The sequence below is a fragment of the Aphis gossypii genome, chromosome X (assembly GCF_020184175.1).
Source record: "Aphis gossypii isolate Hap1 chromosome X, ASM2018417v2, whole genome shotgun sequence".
Taxonomy (NCBI): domain Eukaryota; kingdom Metazoa; phylum Arthropoda; class Insecta; order Hemiptera; family Aphididae; genus Aphis; species Aphis gossypii.
In genome coordinates this window covers 10,657,652-10,678,132 of record NC_065533.1, presented here as the reverse complement: position 1 = coordinate 10,678,132, position 20,481 = coordinate 10,657,652, and the positions used below count along the sequence as shown (strand labels likewise).

Sequence of the window (20,481 nt, the reverse complement as noted above, 5' to 3'; positions counted from 1 at the left end):
ATAATAATACCATGATTGACTATTTTTCGTTTACGTGACAAGGTATGTCGGTGATTCAGTGATACGCATAATGTCTACGTCATCCGCCAAGGAATTTACACAAATCCTTGGCGGCCGGTCCCGTTCCTCTAGAATAAACGATTTATTACTGTTACTTCCATGGCCTGCGTGCATTAATACTGGAATCGGTAAAGTTGTTGCTATACCTTTGTTAGAAAACGTGTTTATAACCACCACAAAACAAAGAAAGTGCTTCAGAACGAAATCATGGAATAAACAAATAACTGTGCTCGTATCAGCCTATCGCAGTCGCCCGGCTAAAGGACGGTTCGTGGAAAGAATCGTTCTTCATTATATTTTGTGGTGTACGCGCCAAACAGTGTTGTCGTAATGGCGTATTACCCGTCGGCCGCGTGCGTATAGACAGTGATAATAACATCGGTAGTTGCTTGTAATCGTGTGCACCGCAGTCGCCAGTCGGATCCCGTCGCCTCCAGACGCAGTATTACGCACTCGATTGAGCTCTTTTTTTTTTTTTTTATACCCTCTACACTAGACATTGTATTCCCATTTTGTTGTTTGTAACTCGGTGACCATTTTTAATCTCTAAGCCGGTAAATGAGTTACTGAAGTCCCGGCCAACTCCGTCTATCGCCATTTTGTCCGCAGAAGTCAGGTTTCTGTTGAGAGAGTACCATCGCCGTTCTAAGGTAAGTGCCGACATTCGCATAAACGACCCGGCCACTCGGGTACTACTGTGGTTAGCTCCCGGTTATGATCATATTCACGTGTTTGTCATAACGACGCGCGACGTCTCGTGTATCATTTTTTTTTTTTATATCGTCTTGTGATTTTGTTAACATTTTTTCACGGGTTAATTCGTTGGACAATATTGCTGGAATATATTTGTTACGATTTGAGAAGCGTGTTTTTTTTTTTACTGGAGTACAATAGAATACTGTAATCAACCTCCATCTATGATCATAGTAACGTGTTAAACATAACGTCGCGCGACGCCTTATTTTGTATCGTTTTTTATTGTGTCGTCTTGTGATTTCGTTAACACGTTTTCACCGGCTAACTCGTTGGACAATAGGTAGGTACTGCTGGAGTAAAATTTGAAACGATGTCAGCCATTTTTTTGGTTAGTCATAACCACTTTTTTACAATTGTTTGATCAATTTTAAAATTTTTTTTCGTGTCATAGATATGTTAATTACTCGATTTTTTCATAAAAGAAAATAATGAAGTTTCTATTTTTACGATCTACTTGGATTAGGTTAAGTATTCAAGTTTATTATTTTTGTAGATAGGTAAATGGTATGTTTCATTTTGAAGTATAAAACAGTCCCAATTTCTGCTCGAGAATTTGTTATACTAGAAGCCAGTGGCGGCGTGATAGGGTTTTTGTGAGACAATTGTTTCACAGCTAAAATGGGTGGTGGGTAGGTCGTTACCTATAGTGGCTAGTCAGTACTGAAAAAATATTGAGTACTTTTTATGATGACACAACCTAATAAATATATAAATAGTTTAATAGTCATATAGAGGATAGACTATACAGTATAATAGATATAAACATGGTTTATAATTAAATTAAATGCTTATCTAACATCCAGACATAATTTCGACAATTTACGTAAAATGGCCAATTACTAATAAATATGAATATGAATATAAATAAATATGTGAATCGCGACTATGTATTTGTGTTTACATTTTCACAATTTCACATTCTATTAGTAATACATCAACATAATTTTAATGACGGTTGGTTTAATAATTGTAATCGGGGAAAAATTAGAAATATTGCGGAGTATCCTTATCACATGGAATACCCGTAGAGTGAACGGTAGTATGTTAGTATAATATCAAAATACTTTTATATTTTATGGCTTAATTATAAAAGTATATACTATTATATATAATTATTATTAAAATAAATAGGTAGGTCGTGTGTACTGCTACTAATATTTTCTTGCCTCACTGTCAAAAAAGTTTGTGCCTCCACTGCTAGAAGCTATAGTCTCTCATCTACCACTCCAGTTGATCCGACCATAGTATTTAATTATTATTGATATGAATACTTAAAAAAAAAAATATAAATTACTGAATTTTTTCTAATTAATTAATCAAACATTTATGTATAGGTATATGTAATACTTACATTCAAATGTTTTGTGTTACACATATTATGTAGTAATAAATTTAATATATGTATATGTAAGTAATTTAAAATAAATTTGATAAAACATTTTCTTAAAATGTTTCTGTAAATTCTGATAATCCGACCTTTTTCGCGTTCCTACCATACCCTGACTATACCATACCCATAGTGACGAATTAGAGAGATTCTACTGTATTGTCCAATTGCCGATCCAAGTATTTTTTTTATTGAATTTCAAAACATTTTCTATGTCTTTAGATCAATACCCATGTTACGAGGATGACACACTCACATGTGTTGTCTCTGTTTTACTCACATATGACATAATACATTTTTGTTCACCAATTTCTATAGTGTACCTACGTTTAGTTTTGATATTAGAGCGAATTGACCTATTATCAAAGTTATAGGTAAGAACATTATCTATGTTCTATCATTGGTTTTTTAATAAAAATATTAATATTTTAAAATACTCATTATTCACTTAAAAATTAAAATATTGTAAAAAACCAACAGTAGAACATAGATAATGTTCTTACCTATAAGTTTGATAATTGGTCAATTCACTGTAAAAACTAAAAGCACACTATTGAAACTGGTGAACAAGTGTCATTCATGTCCTCTTAAAGAAATATATTCAATTTTTCATCAAACCCACTTATTTTTTTTTTTCTTAAAAATAAATTTTAGTCATAATATTATATGTAATTAGCATATGTATATTTTATTATTTCAGATATGAAGAGAAAAACAGGGGACATACCTAAAATTATGGTATTCCGTCCAGATTGGTCGGAGTTCCAAGATTTCAGTCGCTATATTGATTTCATGGAATCACGGGGTGCTCATAAGGCGGGTATCGCTAAAGTATGTAATGTTAAATAATATATATATTAAGACTTATTATTTTTTCAAAGTTTCTTATATTTAATTACATTCTAATATAGGTAATACCACCGCCTGAATGGATTCCAAGAAAAACTAGCTATTATGAAGACGATATTATGAACATGGTTATTCCAGCACCAATCTGTCAAGTAACTAATTAAAATATTTTTCATGTTTTTAAATTTCAGTTATTTGAATTTTGAGTTACTTTTCTGTTAATTGGTCTTACTCTTAACAATTTCATCGTTTCCTGACAACTGAGTGACTGATGTCATAACTCAAACTTAGCCTAACATCATTATTTATTTAAAAAAGCATACTTAGTTCAATAAATATCAATCTTTTTTGATAGTGGCCAGATTTTGTCAGTGGTGTCCATGTTTCAATTTAATCATCCAATAATTAACACTGATCGACACCACACCCATTTGTCAAAGTCAGCCGCCTAGATCTCTTTAAACATGAATGGAGTTTACTTCTAATATAATATTCCATTTTACTTCTATGTCATTATTATGATTTATAGCCAAACATGTGATTTACATTTCTACAATTCAATCTTGTAAAAACCATAATTAAAGACAAAAAATTAGTAATAATATGGTATTCTTAGCTTTAGGTGGTAGTCAAGGTAGCAAAATACTACATATCTACTAATTTATACTAATTATATTTTTTTAGGATGTCCAAGGTAAACAAGGAATATACCAGCAACTCAATATTCAAAAGAAACCCATGACAGTAGCAGAATATAGAAAATTGGCCGAATCTCCCGAATACGATACACCTTATTTTTTCGATTACGCAGACCTAGAAAGGAAGTATTGGAAAAATATTGTTTATAAATGTCCAATCTATGGTGCTGACGTATCGGGATCCATTACTGACAATGATGTAGATGTAAGTATTCAATACATCTCCATCAAAAGGAATATCTTAAAATGTATATTTATCTTTTAACCATTATACATATTCCTAAATTTAGGTATGGAACATTAATAAATTGGGAACAATTTTGGACTATGTAAATCAAGATTATGGTATTAAAATTGATGGAGTTAACACAGCTTATCTCTATTTTGGCATGTGGAAAACATCATTTTCTTGGCATACTGAAGATATGGATTTATACAGTATAAACTATATCCATGAAGGAAAACCAAAGTCATGGTAGCTTTTGTACATTTTTTAATAAGCAATTTTTAGTATATGCATTTTTTTTCAGGTATGCAATACCACCAGAACATGGACGACGCTTTGAAAGAGTAGCTAATGGCTTTTTTTCTGCGGACTTTTCAGCATGTCCAGCATATCTTAGACATAAAATGTCTATGATATCTCCTCAATTGTTGGCAAAAAATAGTATTCCATTTGACAAAGTAATAAGTTCATAATATGAGATGTTGTTAAAATATTTTATTTGTTTCTATATATTTGATTTAGATAACACAAGAAAAAGGAGAATTTATCATAACTTTTCCTTATGGATACCATGCTGGATATAATCATGGTTTTAATATGGCTGAATCCACTAATTTTGCATCACCCCGTTGGGTAGAATATGGGAAAAGAGCTCAACTATGTAAATGTCAAACAGACAATGTAAAAATTGATATGGATACTTTTGTGAAACGTTTACAACCTGAGAAGTATGAATTATGGCTTCAAGGAAGGGATATAGGTTGCCATCCAGAAGATCCTAGTCAGCGTATGTATCCAGCACCTAAGCATTAATTGTTTATTTATTTTATATGGTAGTTAAGTTTCTTTATAACAAATTAGTTAGGTTATTTTATATAGTACAAACCATAAATATTAATCAAAATCAAATATTTTTTACTAATGAATTTTATTTTTCATTAATTAAATTAATATCATGTACATATGTACATAATATTCTTAATCATAACGTTACTGTAAGATGCATTGTTTCATTATGAAACATTGATGTTTAAATTTAAGTCAAATATATATTTTTTTTTTTACACATGTATTTGACAGAAGTGGTACATTGAAAATTATGTTTTTTTTTCTAATTTATCAGTTATAAAGAAATAACTATTTTTAATTAAATTTATATTTTGGATTGTACCTGTATTATAGTAAGTGATTTGTCCAAGAATTAGGACAACATAATTGTTTTGTAAAATTATTAACTCAAAGAATGACTGCAAATATTATTATAGATTTTTAATTTTTAGCATTAAATACATAATTTTATTATGTAATATTACCTGCCATTTATATTGTATTGTATAAAATTGTTATACTTTTACACTTAAAGAAAATAATAGGGAATATAGATAGGTATTTTGATGTACCATTTATAGAACATTTTATTATTCTTAATGTATAATTCCCTCTGTTCCCTCTAATTAATATCACTATACAAACTATATAATAGTGTATTTATGCCTAATAACTTGTTATACATTTGGAGGTTAAAATGCTCAAGATATCAAATTAATATTGATTCAAAACATATTTTAATACATTACTTAATTAGTCATTATAGTTTAAAAAAGTCTACTTTCTAACATCAATAGTTTTCATCTGACTTTCAATAAGCAATCAAATGATAACTAGTAAAATTAGTGATATTATTATAAAGTCAGCTCTTATACCTATTCATAATAACTTTTCTTTTTAAAACAAAATTAATCATATGACTTACAAATTTGAGTTAAGCAGTGAATTTATACTTGAAACCTCTGAATGAACACTTTTTAATTTTAATTTTCTCACAGTTATCAAAATCTGGTCGTATAATTTGCTTATGTTTGTGGTTAAAATAAACAAACTGCATTACTCTTAATATTTTTTATAAGTTCAAAAATTAGTGGTTTTTATATGTAAAATGGAAATTTTTAATGAAGTAAATGTTTATTATTTTAACCATAGACCACTGGCTAAAACATTTTTTTTCATTCTAAAAGTGTAACATTTAAAGTTAGCATGAGAAATTAATCATTTTAAATACAATTATCCTTTTATAAAATTTATTTTTAGTATAATTTTTACTGGTAAAATGTTTAATTTTTTTTTTTTTTTACTATCAGAATCACTTTATGTGTCCTCAAATGGATAAATTTATAAAATAAAATGTTTTATTTCATGTTTTCGGCTGTGATTCTAACTACTATTTTTATTGTTTTTTAATTACTCTTAAATTATCATTATTAGGCCTTTTTTATAAGTATAATATTAGGCTTTTGATCTCTGAAAGAGAACAAGACTGTCTTAACTTTTAGAGTTTTATATCTGTAATTTTAACTGCTTTAGAGGTCTTATACTAATAAACAGAGCATCATAGTAGTTCACACGATTAATAGTAGCTTAACACTTGTTATGCCACACTTATACTAATGCAAAGGACAAATCAAGTGTACAAAAAGTATAGAACATAGTTACACCAGTCACCATTCACCAAAATGTTCTGTCTATTAGTATAGTTCATTTTAGATTATGTTTTTAATTACATAAATTATATACACCTAATATTGTAAATTAATATCATTATAAAATGTTGTAGACAATGAGTGAGTTGATATGTTTTTAATATGGCTAATTTATTTAATTTTTATGAACATGGTTTGATATTTATGAAATGTTTTTATCAACTGGCTGTATTACTGTTTAAGTATTTATTTATGTTCAAATGTTTTTTTTTTTTTTTAATGTTTAGTAGTGTTGTTTGTGTGGATACAAGACACTATTGATACTTATTATTTGTTTTTAGTTTATTGTTTTATGTTAATTTATGTATTAACATCAACATAAATAAGATTTTTAGCATGCATTTTGTTAAATTATTACATTAATGTAGTATACATATTACATTTATAAAAAATTATCATTTTTTTTTTAAATGTGTTTCATATATTAAACAAATAACATGATGATAATGAGCCAATTTTGTTATGTTTAATTACATTAACTTATAGACAAATACAAATTTCATACTCATATATTTATTATTTTATTTATTTTATTTGAAAATTCAAAAAATTGTTCTGAGGTATACATTTTTAAAAACTTAAAAAACAATCCTTTTTTGGGATAGCTAAAAAACGTCCTTAGAATAATTTAAACAGTGATGTTTAATGTGAGAAGAATTGATGGGTTATAATTGTTATACATAAATATAGATTAGTATACTATTTTTTTTCTTTCTGACTTATGCACACAATAGCAAATTTGTTTTTGTGGTCCCATTCTTGTGTTAGTTTTAATATTAGAATGAATTAATGTATTATCAAACTTAAATTAAAGAATATTTTCTAGAACACTGTAATATTAAAATGATCATGAAACATTAAAAATAAAATAAATTCTCTAAGTTCTCTATTCTATCTTCAACAAATTTAATAAGAAATCAATTTAATTTAATATTCAAGTGAACAATAAAAAATTGGTATTATAAAACTTAAATTGTTTGTGCTGCGTTTGGGTCTGAAAGAAAATAAATATGAAGTGTGAAATATTCACTTAAAATACTGTATATACCCAACCAAATCTTATTTGCCATTTTAGTTTAACATGTAAATTCTAAATTTTCAACTTTGGAAACTTTATATCAAAGGTATATTAAACTTAAGTATACACGAACAATGTACAAAATATTTTTATACATTTTTAAACAGATTTGGCACTTAATTTGTACTAAAGATATATTATTTTAAGGAAAATTGTTTAAAAATTATTAAATTATGTTTTATAAAAACTATAGAAGTATTATATTAATTTGTATACATTAAACATAGTAACTCAATACCATCAAATCAGTAGTACTGAAAAACATTATTAACTATCTTTTATTGTATTTAATTGGTAAATGTTAGAAGATCATGGTTGTTACAACTTTTTTACTGTAAGATTAATAGTGGTAGTTATATGTTGATCTTTAAAAAATGTACAATTAACCATTAACTATTATACCTGTCATATAATATGGTAAACTAAAAAGTTTATGAAAGTTAATGACCAAGAAATAGTTTGTGCAAAATTTAGCTACATTATTATTATAATAATTAAAACATAATATAAATTAGTGTTATTTATATTTGTTTGTTTTATTTGATTAAAATTATTTATGTACCTACACTTTCTCATGTTAATTTACAAATCTTAATAAATATTTTTATTATTTTAATTATTGTTTACAATTATTTTTTTTACTTGACTAATGAGTACCTAATGAAAAACATTTGTTACAAATTAAAGGCGTTCAGTCCAATATTGTTATCATTATATCCTCGGTTGTTCTTTAAAGCTGTCTTTAACAATTAGTCACTTTTGCTGTTTCTTAAAATTAGTATTCATAAAATTGTATTAAGTAATATTATTAAATTATCAAACAAGTTTGGTACTACTAATATGTTACTGTTTTTATAAAGAAAAACGATTTCTATCACAGATTATAATGCACATGAAGACATTTATATCTCAAAAATAATGATATAATTCATTATGCAAAATCTGAATTTCTAGTGTAGTACGTATTTAGCGTGTCGTAAACTTGTAACCTAACTAAATTTTCTATTTGTTTAATTTTGTAATATTAATAATTTATTTTTAAATAGTATTTAAAATCATATAAAACTGCATTAATCGAACCCAATTTTGGAGTACCTAAATGAAAAAAATATAAACACAAATTCGAGGATCAAAATTTTTTAGTTTATAGCAGTTGCATCAAAATTAAAATAGGACTATTTAAATGTGTGTAATTTTATCATATTGAGACGAATCACATATTGGACTATAAAAATAAACCAAAAAAAAAAAAGGGGATAAAATATTATTGTAATATTTTTATTAATTGGACAAATCGTGAAAATTAGATTTCTAGAAATCGGTCGAAGTTAATGGCCACCCATTACTAGGTGTGTACCACAGCTGTGGTACACGGGCACACTTAGGGCTAGGTATTGTGTAACTATTTTTGACTGATGGACAAGGCTTGATAAGGTGTGATTGGAAAAATGTATTTTGTAACTCAAGATGCCACAGCAGTCAATCCTGCACAAATAAATAAATATAATAAATATTTTTGCAGTAATATATAACAATAAATGTGTATATCTACCATAGACCGTATACTCTGTTCCGTCTATGAGTATAAGGTATATGGTATCTACCTATCTAATATACCTACTGTGTTAGGCTGTTTGACATAAATATTAAATAGAATTGGCGTGAGTGGACACTGGACATAGGGTCTTACACCTTTTCTAATAAAAGCTGTCTCTGTTTTGTCTGTTACTTTTATTGTAACTGATTGGTCTTTGTATAAAATATATATTATCTTTCTAACTCTGTAGTCCACTCTTATTCTTTCTAAAGTATTGAATAAATTTAATTTCAAATAACAATAAAAAACAATTAATACCTTAAAAACATACTATGTCAGCGATAAAATCATTAATAAATATAATTATTTACTTAATTTAGTATGCGTGCATGATGACTGATAATACTTAGCGAAATCAATTTATGATGAGAAAACAAGTGTAGGTGACTCAATGGTGTCCCGCCATTAAAAGTGTAGATTAAAAAAAAATATGGTCCTTCCAAAAAACTTAAAAGCGTGATTATTATATTACTTAATTTTGTTTTTGAGCTGTAAATTTATTGACACGACAGTACGACACTGAGTACACAAAGTTTATGTAACCGTATATAGTGCAAAAACAGTATGACGTGTAGTAGTGTTGTAGTGGTGCTTCAAAAAATAAGCCCAATCCATTCATCTTTTCACAAACGGCATCCATCTCGCATACGATCGGTACCGACGGATGTTGAACGCCGAACGATTTAAAACCCATGTACGGAAACGTAAATATATATTAATATATTATTATATATTGTTTTCCGAACAGGACCGCTCGTCGTGAAAACGCCGAAGGTGATTAATAACTAATTTTATTGTTTGCCATGGTGCGATTAAACTATTAAAGAGTTCATCAGTACGTTTTTTCGAGATGTGGGCAGTGTTAATTGCAAATCCTATACCTACAGGCTACAGTATATTATAGGTCAGGACTCAGGAGTGGCCAGCGAGAAAAGACTATCGCGAGCCACCAAATATATTAATTAATATGAAAGAGCCAAAATGTAAAAAAAAAGATCATATTATTATATAATACATAAACTCATATTAAAAAAATTGTTTTGTAAAAATGTTACAATAAGATGCAAGAGCCGCAAAAGTCTTTGACGCGAGCCGCGGTTTGGCCACCCCTGTTATAAGGTATTCTTAACGTATTTAGTATTTACCGTACTGTGAGATCTATAAGTGATCGTACACCAGTGGCGTATTTAGGATAATTTTTCGGGGGAAGCAGAATACAAAAATCTCTCAATTTTACATTATGAGAAAACTTGAATGCAATGCTGTATTAGTTGTTAGACACTAGTTCAAACTTGTATACAGTTATAAATTTATAAACCTAAAAATAATATTGTAATATAAAATAATATAGCGTAGTATCATAACCCCTTGTTGCTGACACAAAAAAGAAATATTGACCTTATAATATACATAATTATTTTTTAACTATGAATATATTGACTATTATTTTATATTATAATATTATTTTTAGATGTATAAGTTTATAACCAGTATCTAACAACTAATACAGTATTGCATTTAAATTTCCTTTTATTGTGACAGTGAGAGATTTTTGTATTGTTGATTTTTTTTGTATTTTTTGTATATTTTCTTATAATATATTTTTCGGATTAAATACGTTTTATATAAAATATTTTCTGCCTTCTTATCTTCGATGACAATATTTTTCTGCTAAAATACGATTCTGACTTTATATTTTTCGTCTCAAATGTGATTCTGAAATAATACTTTTCTCAAAATATATTTTTCGGCTAAAATACCGTTCGAACAAAATATTTTCGGACATTTTACGCGCTTTACATATCAATAACCTCATCTACTTGGATGTCCCTGTGCCTATGTATAGGTATTTAGCAAAGCCAATCGGCAATCCAACCAAGTGATCTTGTCCTATATTCAACCGTAATCAAGTTTTTAACCTAAATTAAAAAAATAAAGCAAACGCAAAGAATAATAAAATAATAGAATTATCAGTGATATGTATAGTCATATTATAACGCATAACATAACTTTGTTATATTATAGATAATATTTTAATATTTTTTCTTCATTGGTGACTTCAAATTTAAAGTGAAATATTGTTTAATTTATTATATGCTGCAGTGAGAAATGTTAGAATAAGTGGCAATGTACACTAGTAACACAGAACACGGTACCTATGTTAGAAAACTGAATACCTACCGTATATTTGGTGGGAACACAATATAAGCGAGCAAGTTCTAGTCATAATACGCAATACGCATAATAATGGAATTTGACTTTTAATTGTATAGCTCTGTGCTTACGCAAAATAGTAAAAAAAAGTCTCAGGGGGGAAATTCCCCTATTGCCACCCCTCAAATACGCCACTGTCGTACACAATACACAAAACTAGAAAAAAAATATATAACAGAGTATAGGAGTATGGCGATCGATTACCCTAAGCATAATATATAAATAGCATCGAAAACAGTGGCGTAACTCGAAGACCAAATCCGAGAGTCAATTATGTCTCGCCATTGTTTGACGAACGAATAAAACCAAAAATAACTATACTAGAGTATACTATTGCGTACCTATGTCTCTCGAGTGTTCGATCGTAACACTATACTGAACACATAATATTTAATCTTCTCTTAAAATATTAGTTATTACTAATTATTATTACTAGTTGACTTACAAACATTATTCTTTAATATTATACAAATATTTGAAAAAAATATAAACAGACATAGTCTGATGTTAATTGCGTGTATATTTATGGGTCCACTACTACTGTATCAGTGTATTGTATTTACTATTTATCTATACTATTCGATTACCTATTATTTATTTATAGGCTATATTATAATCAATATTATTACCAAAATTAATATAACATATCAATCCCATAAAAACAATATTTTAATCTTGGGAATTGCATATTTTTATTTTCACATTTTCAGATTTTGTAATTTGATTTTTGGTGCTGACTTATACCATTTATACCTATACGGCTATACTAATTATCAGGACTGGGATTTTATAGCATTTGCAAATTTCTTTTGAGTTGCTTAACATAAATGCACATTTATGTTTGTTGTCAGACATAAATTGTTTCAGAGTTTCAATAGTTTCATACAAAAAAATAAAAAAATAGTTAATTACATAATATTTGTTATTGATAAAAAGTTTTTATAAATGCAATTTGTTGTTTTACAGGTGTTAATATTATTTATATTATTATAAAAGGGGTCATAAACATTTTTATTTTTTACTTTGTTTGTCTAGCTACATTGATTATATAGTAAACTATATAATACTATATAATCAATGCTAGCTATAATGATATTTTGTATTATAAATCGTAAATGTTTTAAAATAAATAAAATTGTTGTTCAATTCATTCCTTTCAGACGAACGTTATCGTCAATAACGAATGCGAGTTTATTATATTTCAATCATTCTATATACGTATCGATGCGGTAAGTTTTCAGGAATACGATAATGCGATTATTATTGTCATTACTCATAACTGTATTGGTTCGATTTATATTTAGATGTTTGTATGAATTTCCAGAAAACGATACTCTTATTTTTGTTATTTTGTTGGGAATATTTCTTCATCACTATCGTCTATGGCCTATGCAGTTACTACAGAGTACAGGGTGCGGCATAAGTCGGTTCCCCAATTAACACAACAAATTAAATATGTATATTGTATATAGATTTATTAGATATTATAATAATAAATTAATTATTAATAACAATAATAAGCAGATTTGTGATAACAAAACAGCGGGAACCGACTTATGCCGCATCCTGTATATCTGAGATATTGAGATATACCCTGCAATATTCCCATCTTCTAATAAATCTAAAATGTCTTGTTCGTGTAAGTTTTTACACGTCATTTTAAAAATATTCAACGAGTAGGTATAGTGCAGGGGCGTCATTTCAATTTTTTTTGGTACCTATGCATAAATATTGAGTAAGCCACTATTAATTTTTTTTCTTGATAAATTTGTCATTATTAATATTATAATAGTATTATAATAATTATAAACACAATTAAAATAAAGTAAAATTGCATAATACGAGCAGTAAAAAAGCTATAAATGTCTAAGTTAAATAGAAATTGAAACTTCAACAGTAAAATTTAAATAAAAACAATTAACAAAATAAAGCAAACAATAGATATGCACAGAATAAATGTTACAACGGTTGTTTTGTGATTATAAAGACGTGATCAATCAATCAATTATTTATATTTATATTTAATTATCAACTATCATAATAATTAATATTTACATATCAATTTGTTATTTTAATATAATTATAGGTATAAATATAATTTTTATTTTTTTTTTGTGATGTGGCCGAGCGGGCTATGTGCATGTGCCTTGCGGGCCAAAAATTACAATTTAGAATTTTAGGTACGCAAATGTGTACTCTGCGTACAGCAAATGACGCCCCTGGTATAGTGTTATAGTAGGTAATTATAATTGTATTATATAGTAAGTACCTATTATCTATTAATTGATTTATTATAATAATTTAAATAATTTAAAATAATATTATATTATATTATATTATTATTATTGTATCCGAAAAGAATATACATGGATATTGGATGTATTATAAATAAACCGAGCAAATTAACACTTACGCATCCGTCCGTTCGCCGTACGGATATACGTAAACACGAGTATCCAGTTAGACCGATCGGTCTCATAAATGACCCAACATTCAAACGCTCGTGCCGTACGTTTAAATAATTCAAACAGTCTCATTAATAATATTATTACGACAAATAACAAGTTTACTCTTATGTGACGCGTATAGCACATTTGACATGACTAATCGCAGAGTTTAATTAAAAAAAATAGCAAAGTAAGCTAAACATGTGTTTCATGATACAGAGAACTCTAATTAAACATTTTATTTTACTTTGTTTGGACTTATTCAGGACATTTTTACCTGTTTTTGAATAAAAATCGGTCTTATTTTATGTAATTATATTTTAGCAAAACGTGGTTAAAGATTAACGTCAATCGAATTATCAAGTAAATTGTAAATGTAAAGACACGCAGATGCAACGCCTTACAATTTATTACAGCGATAATACTATAATATAGATTATAGGTATAATGTTCTATTACGATGATTTCTAATAATTAGGTATTTGGTTCTAATTTTAGTTATCTATTGATTTCGTTGGGTTTTTTTGTCGATTACTTCTGTAAGATTTCCTTTTTAGATTCCGAGGTTCTGTTAATGAACGGTTCACGTTATTCATGTGGGCAAAGTACGACCTTGAATATTCATCCGTTTTGAACACTTGTACATTTTGGTGTAAAAACCAAACGTAACCGATAATTATTATAATATTAGCGTTTTTATTTACTGACTCTCGTCCGAATATTTGGGCATCAGCTTCCGTAATATTAACACGGACATCTAATTCCTGTGAATCTTTCCACAGTCATTTAAATAAAAGCTTTTATACTCCTCATCATCATATTTATAATTTGATGGATAAAATATTAGAGTTACAGTCCGAAATTTACATAAAAATTAATAGTATAAATGAACTTTATAAGTTTCAAAACAATGGAAAAATTTATTCAACAAAAAATATATTACAATAATTAACACAATGAAAATTCTATTACGAGAGCTCAATATGTAAAAATGATGTCTCATTACAATGTTGATATGTAACTTATAGATTTATTATACTATTTACTCTATATTATATAATTTAATTGATATTTTGGTATTAATTTTTTTTTATTATTATTTACTGTAAAAATTAACCTAAAAATATTTAAAACAACTTATTAATCCCAGAATATTAAAAATAATTTTTGGAGGATAGTGATAGTCGCCTCCTCGCGGTGTCCTCTAGGTAATGCTAAATTATTATAATAAAAATACTATTTCTATTGGGCGCAATTTTCAACATAGAAATTTATACCTGAAAAATACTGGGTGCAATTTACTACTTAGAAATTTATACCTAAAAATACCGGGTGCAATTTAAAATTTTTTTCATTCGTTGGGTGCAATTTACGTTTGCCCATTCATATTTGTAAATTTTCTATGTTATCCATAGATATTAAACACATGGATACGCATTCCTTTATACATTCTACATACAATGTTTAAGCCAACATAACGGAGAGTGAAAGAGAGAGTGTGACAAGGAAATTAAACTATTGTAAGAGAGAGAAAACATAATATGTACAGATAATTGTTACAATTAAATCAATTATGACATCTAGCGGTTAATAAGAGTATCAATTATGTTAGCTTACACATTTGTTTGTTACGCCGCATTCCATGATGTTATCCTTATTACTTATTGTTTTTATTTTGTAAACAGATTGAATATATTTAAATAAAAAAAAAAAGATTCTGAACGGAGTAATGAATGTAAGTATTGATTTTACAATGATGTGTGTTTTTTTTAAAATTTTTTTTTATGTCTGTCTCTGTCATCACGTTTTGGAGTAGTAAAAGTTTAAAGTTCCAATAGTTTTTAAAAGCGTCAGGAAAACCTTAAAACAGTAATAGAAAAATAGGAATTTTTACGCAAAACCAGTTTTCGACCAAATCGATTTTTTTATATGTTTGTAATTCAAAAACTAATCACTGTAAATACTTGAAATTTTAACCAAATGTTTACGTTAGTGTTATCTATATACAGTTAAATTTTCAAAAAATGTTGACTTTTTTGGCGTTATTTATAGACCACTGAAATTATCGATTTTTATGAAAATTTTTTTTTGAAGTGTCGATAAAAAAATTTTTGATGACCAAAACAACTTAAAAATTTAATACAAGGTTACTTATGACTTATGAGTTGTTCTTATTGTAGCTAAAAAAAATTAAAAATCGATAGTTACAATTTTTTTTATAAGCATTTATAGTTCAAATTTTAACAAAATCTGTCAAAATCGCGAAAATTTACAAGTAATTTTGAAGTTGAAAAATCATAAAACTTTTTGTGTTTATAACTAAGGATTAAAAATACAACACTAAGTTTTCCATAAGTTTTCCTTCAAGTAGCTATAGAGAAAACTCGAAGTATCGTTATAGGAAAAAATTTAAGTGCGTTTGAATATCAAATTTCTACAAAATAGCGTAACGATAACAATTTATCCTCAAACGATTTTAAATATTTGTTATTATCAAAAAGTATAATTCGTAGATAATAGAAAATTTCACCTATTATTTAGATTGGTATTTTCTTTACATGATTTAATTTTCAAAATATTTTGACTTTTTTTCAGCTATTTATAGACAACTGAAATTTTCAATTTTTCTGAATTTTTTTTTTAAAATTGTCGATAAAATATTTTTGGCCGAGTCAAAAAACTTGAAAATGTAATACAAAGTTTCTTATATAATAGGTTGGTGTTATAGTAATTAAAAAATTATAAGAATACATAGGCACAATTTTTTTTTATTAGCATTTGAAGTTCAAATATTGGTCAAAATCATGAATATTTGCAAATTATTTTATAGGTATAATTCATAAAAAAATTTGCATAAGTAGCTAAGAGTTGAAAATTTAATACAAGATTTTTCATAAGTTTAGCTTACAATAATTATAAAAATACTTAAATTTTGGTGTATTCTGGCCATTAAAAAAATAAACCACCTTTTTCACCAACCATTTGAAATTTTATCCTAGGCTGACAAATCATCTTCAATCAGAATCGTTTTTCGTATACAATGATACCCATCATTAGATTCAAATTTAACACTTTTTACTCCTATAATATATAATAGTGATCCACACAACACCTAATGTACAGCAGAGCGGTACATACTTAACCGATTTTTTTTTTACATATTTTGTTGTTTTTATTGCATGTTTTTAGCGCATATTTAGCATTACTCAAGGTCATATTATAGCGCATATTTATGCAATTTTAAGTGCTATAAAATCCCAACCCTACTAATTATATACCTACTATTGCTTTTTAAATTTTTTATGGAACAATAATATTTTGTAAATATAAAAGGTAAAAAAAATATAAAGAAAACTAAACATCTACCATCTACCTATTCTAATTATTTTATTAAATTTTAATTTTGTGAATTAAATGACCTGCGTCCTGCATGTTTTGGACTTACCTTGACAAACTTAAAAAAAAGGAGTGGTCAAGTGGTTAACGCTCTGCTGTATAGTAGGTATCGAGTGAACCTCGGACATAGAGTAGGTCACTGTTATTATAATAGATGTGTTAAAATTTATCGACGTTTATAACAAAAAACAAATATTTCAAAATTTTATTAATATTCTTTAAATTAGCAAAACACTTTGATAATCAAATTATGTAAATAAAATACCAATCTAAAAAAGTAAAAAACTGTTGAAATTTTCAAGTATTTATAGTAGGTATTTTTACTTTTTGAATAATAACAGATACTTAAAACCGTTTGAGGATAAATTATTATATCGTTATGCGATCTCGTAAAAATTTTAAATTCAGACGCTCATAACAGTTTATTCCCTTTAATGAGGCTTTGAGTTTTCTCTATAAGAGGATAGTTATTTAAAGAAAAACTTATGGAAAATTTTGAGTTGAGTTTTTTAACTTGAGAAATAAACACTAAAAATTTTGTGAATTTTCAATTACAAAATTATTTGTAAATTTTCGAAATTTTCACATACGTCGAAAATATTTTAATTTGAAACGCTAATAAAAAAAATTGTGACTGACGATTTTCGAATTTTTTTAACAACAGTAATAACAATTTATAAGAAATGTTGTATTAAACTTTCAAGTTATTTTAGGTATCCAACATTTTTTAATCGACATTTTAAAAATAAAATACCTTAAAAAATCGAAAATTTCTATTGTCTGTATAAATAGTTCAATAAAATATTTTGAAAATTTATCTGTGTATAGATAACGCTAATATAAAAATTTGGTGAAAATTTCAAGTATTTACAGTGATTCATTTTTGTTAAAACTACAAAAAATAAATTGAATTTTTAGAAAACTGCTGGAAACTTGCTACTTTTGACCTATATAATACGCACCAAGCCACCAAGAATATTCAATTTGTCACTGAAAACCATTCCTGAAGTTTTAAATTGAAGCATTATTTAACCAAGTAATGGTCACTGAACTAACTCGAATTTAGAGCTCAGTGGTTATGGTGTACACAGACACACAAAAAAAAGACACATCATTGAAAAATCAATACATTTATTACTCCGTTCAGAATCTAAACTGTGCTTGGGTAGTTGGGTTGTTAGCCTGACAGTAAGAAGTCCAGACTTTTCAGAATATTCGTTAACGACTACTTTTTAGTTTTTACTGTTAAAATCATTGTAAACTTTTATATTTAACTTATAATATGTTTAAGTATCTATCATTAATAACTCATTATTGTTATTTTATTTGAATTTTTTTAAATAATAACTGAAAACTAAGAAAAGTACCTAATAAGTTCAATAAATACATCTCTTTTATTAGCTGCGTGCCTGTTTTATCCATTTAACAATTAAAAATTATAACTTATTTCTTATAGATATATCTATGTTCTATACATTTTTTAATGTTTAAATAATTTATATTATATATATTTACATAATTACATTTATAGTTTCGCCTTTGGGTAATATTTCATGATTTTTACTTAAAATTTAACAGTGGTCTAATATTATTTATGAATAGTCGTAGATCTTAAATTTTAAAAATACGTTTGTGCCAATCATGGTTTAAATATTCAAAATGTTTCAATATCAGGTATAGCAACAGGTATATTATACTTTATACTCGTACTAAAATCTCCAAGTTTAATACTTGAGGATCTCTAGACGACTTAATTCGTGCAATGTGCATAGGTACTGCATACAGTTTTCAGTTATGTGTATAATATATTTACAATAGGTATTTATCATTTAATATATGTATAATAAAAATGTATGTAGCTTTATGTAGGTACAAACTACATTACTACAAGCAGTACAAGCTAGAAGGTACTTATATTAATTAATAAAAATTATTATTTATTATATAATTATATATTATATTAAATATAGACCACCTTGAAGTCAGCTACAACGGAATGCCATGGCGATATGACTTAACTTTTTACACGTTTATACTTTTATCTATTATTATACTGGACACTGGTATCTGCAGGCATTCTACAGGAAGCCATCAACTTCCGAAACACTAATATAAATACTTGATTATCGTTAACTTATGCAGTTATACCTCGTACGCGGGAAAACAATGACCGGATATATTATACGTAGGTACATAAACGTATTATGAGATATCTAGCCGTAGATATTATACTATTAAGATCTAAGTACGAGTATTTAAATTCTAAGCAGAGCGATGAATGTATTGATTTTACAATAATGTGTATTTTTGTGTCTGTATATATATTATTATACAATAAGAAGTTTATAAAATAATTAAATAACTTAAATCTTCAACTTTTAAAGTATGGTATCTATATATAGCAAATTGGATCTAGTTTTTACTATAGAGAAGTCAAAATTAAACAAAATCAATTTAGTTTTTACGGAGGAACATAAAACCGGATAATTTTAGGAATCTTATACTAGAAAGTAGAAATGTTTACCTAATATTTATGTTAACGTTTCTTAGATATAGTATATTTCTCTCTTTTAGATATTTTTAGACATTTGAAATTTTCTATTTTATTTAGTTTTTAATTTTTATAGATTCTGAGCGGAGCGAAGAATGTATTGGTTTTACAATGATGTTTATTTATTTTTTATTTTGTAAACACTTTTTCTCTCCCTAAAATTCCTCAAAATTACAAGTGTAGCATATTTTCTGAAAGGTAATGTTCTTGAGCTGGTACTTTAGAGAGGTCATTTTTCGATTTTCGAAATGATACTCGAAATAAAAGCGATTAAAAGAGTAAAAATGTACATCTCCACGATTAAGTAGTATAAAATAAATACGGCTTTGTTTTTCACCATAGAAACGAATAAAATTAAATAAAAAAGATCCCCTCGTCCGCTCAGATTCGTTTTTTATCGAATGCAATTATATTACATTCAAATCGAATACCTACAGTAAAATTACACTATCCTGTCCGAGGACCGAAGGGACGATGGACCAACATCCACCACCGAAATGCGCTGGCCTACTTTTTTATTATTCATGTTAATAAAAAAAAATATTAGATAGGTAAAAATGCTCGAAAAATTAATACAATATTTTTTATAACAGTCTTAAAAATGTTTAAATTATTTTGTAGTTAAAAATTCATTAAAAATATTCTTTTTTTATAAAATTTATGATAAGTTTTTCTTTCTATAATA

At 26.9% G+C, this 20,481-nt stretch overlaps 1 protein-coding gene across 1 annotated transcript; it reads left to right on the top strand.

Moving 5' to 3' along the window:
* Positions 1-320: 320 nt before the first annotated feature.
* On the top strand, positions 321-8,207 carry LOC114130893 (probable lysine-specific demethylase 4B). The gene is made up of 7 exons (XM_027995968.2): positions 321-710; positions 2,904-3,034; positions 3,115-3,204; positions 3,737-3,955; positions 4,041-4,225; positions 4,281-4,434; positions 4,499-8,207. Exons 2-7 carry the CDS (start codon positions 2,906-2,908, stop codon positions 4,787-4,789), a joined length of 1,068 nt encoding a protein of 355 aa, XP_027851769.2. The 5' UTR covers positions 321-710; positions 2,904-2,905; the 3' UTR covers positions 4,790-8,207.
* Positions 8,208-20,481: the final 12,274 nt, after the last annotated feature.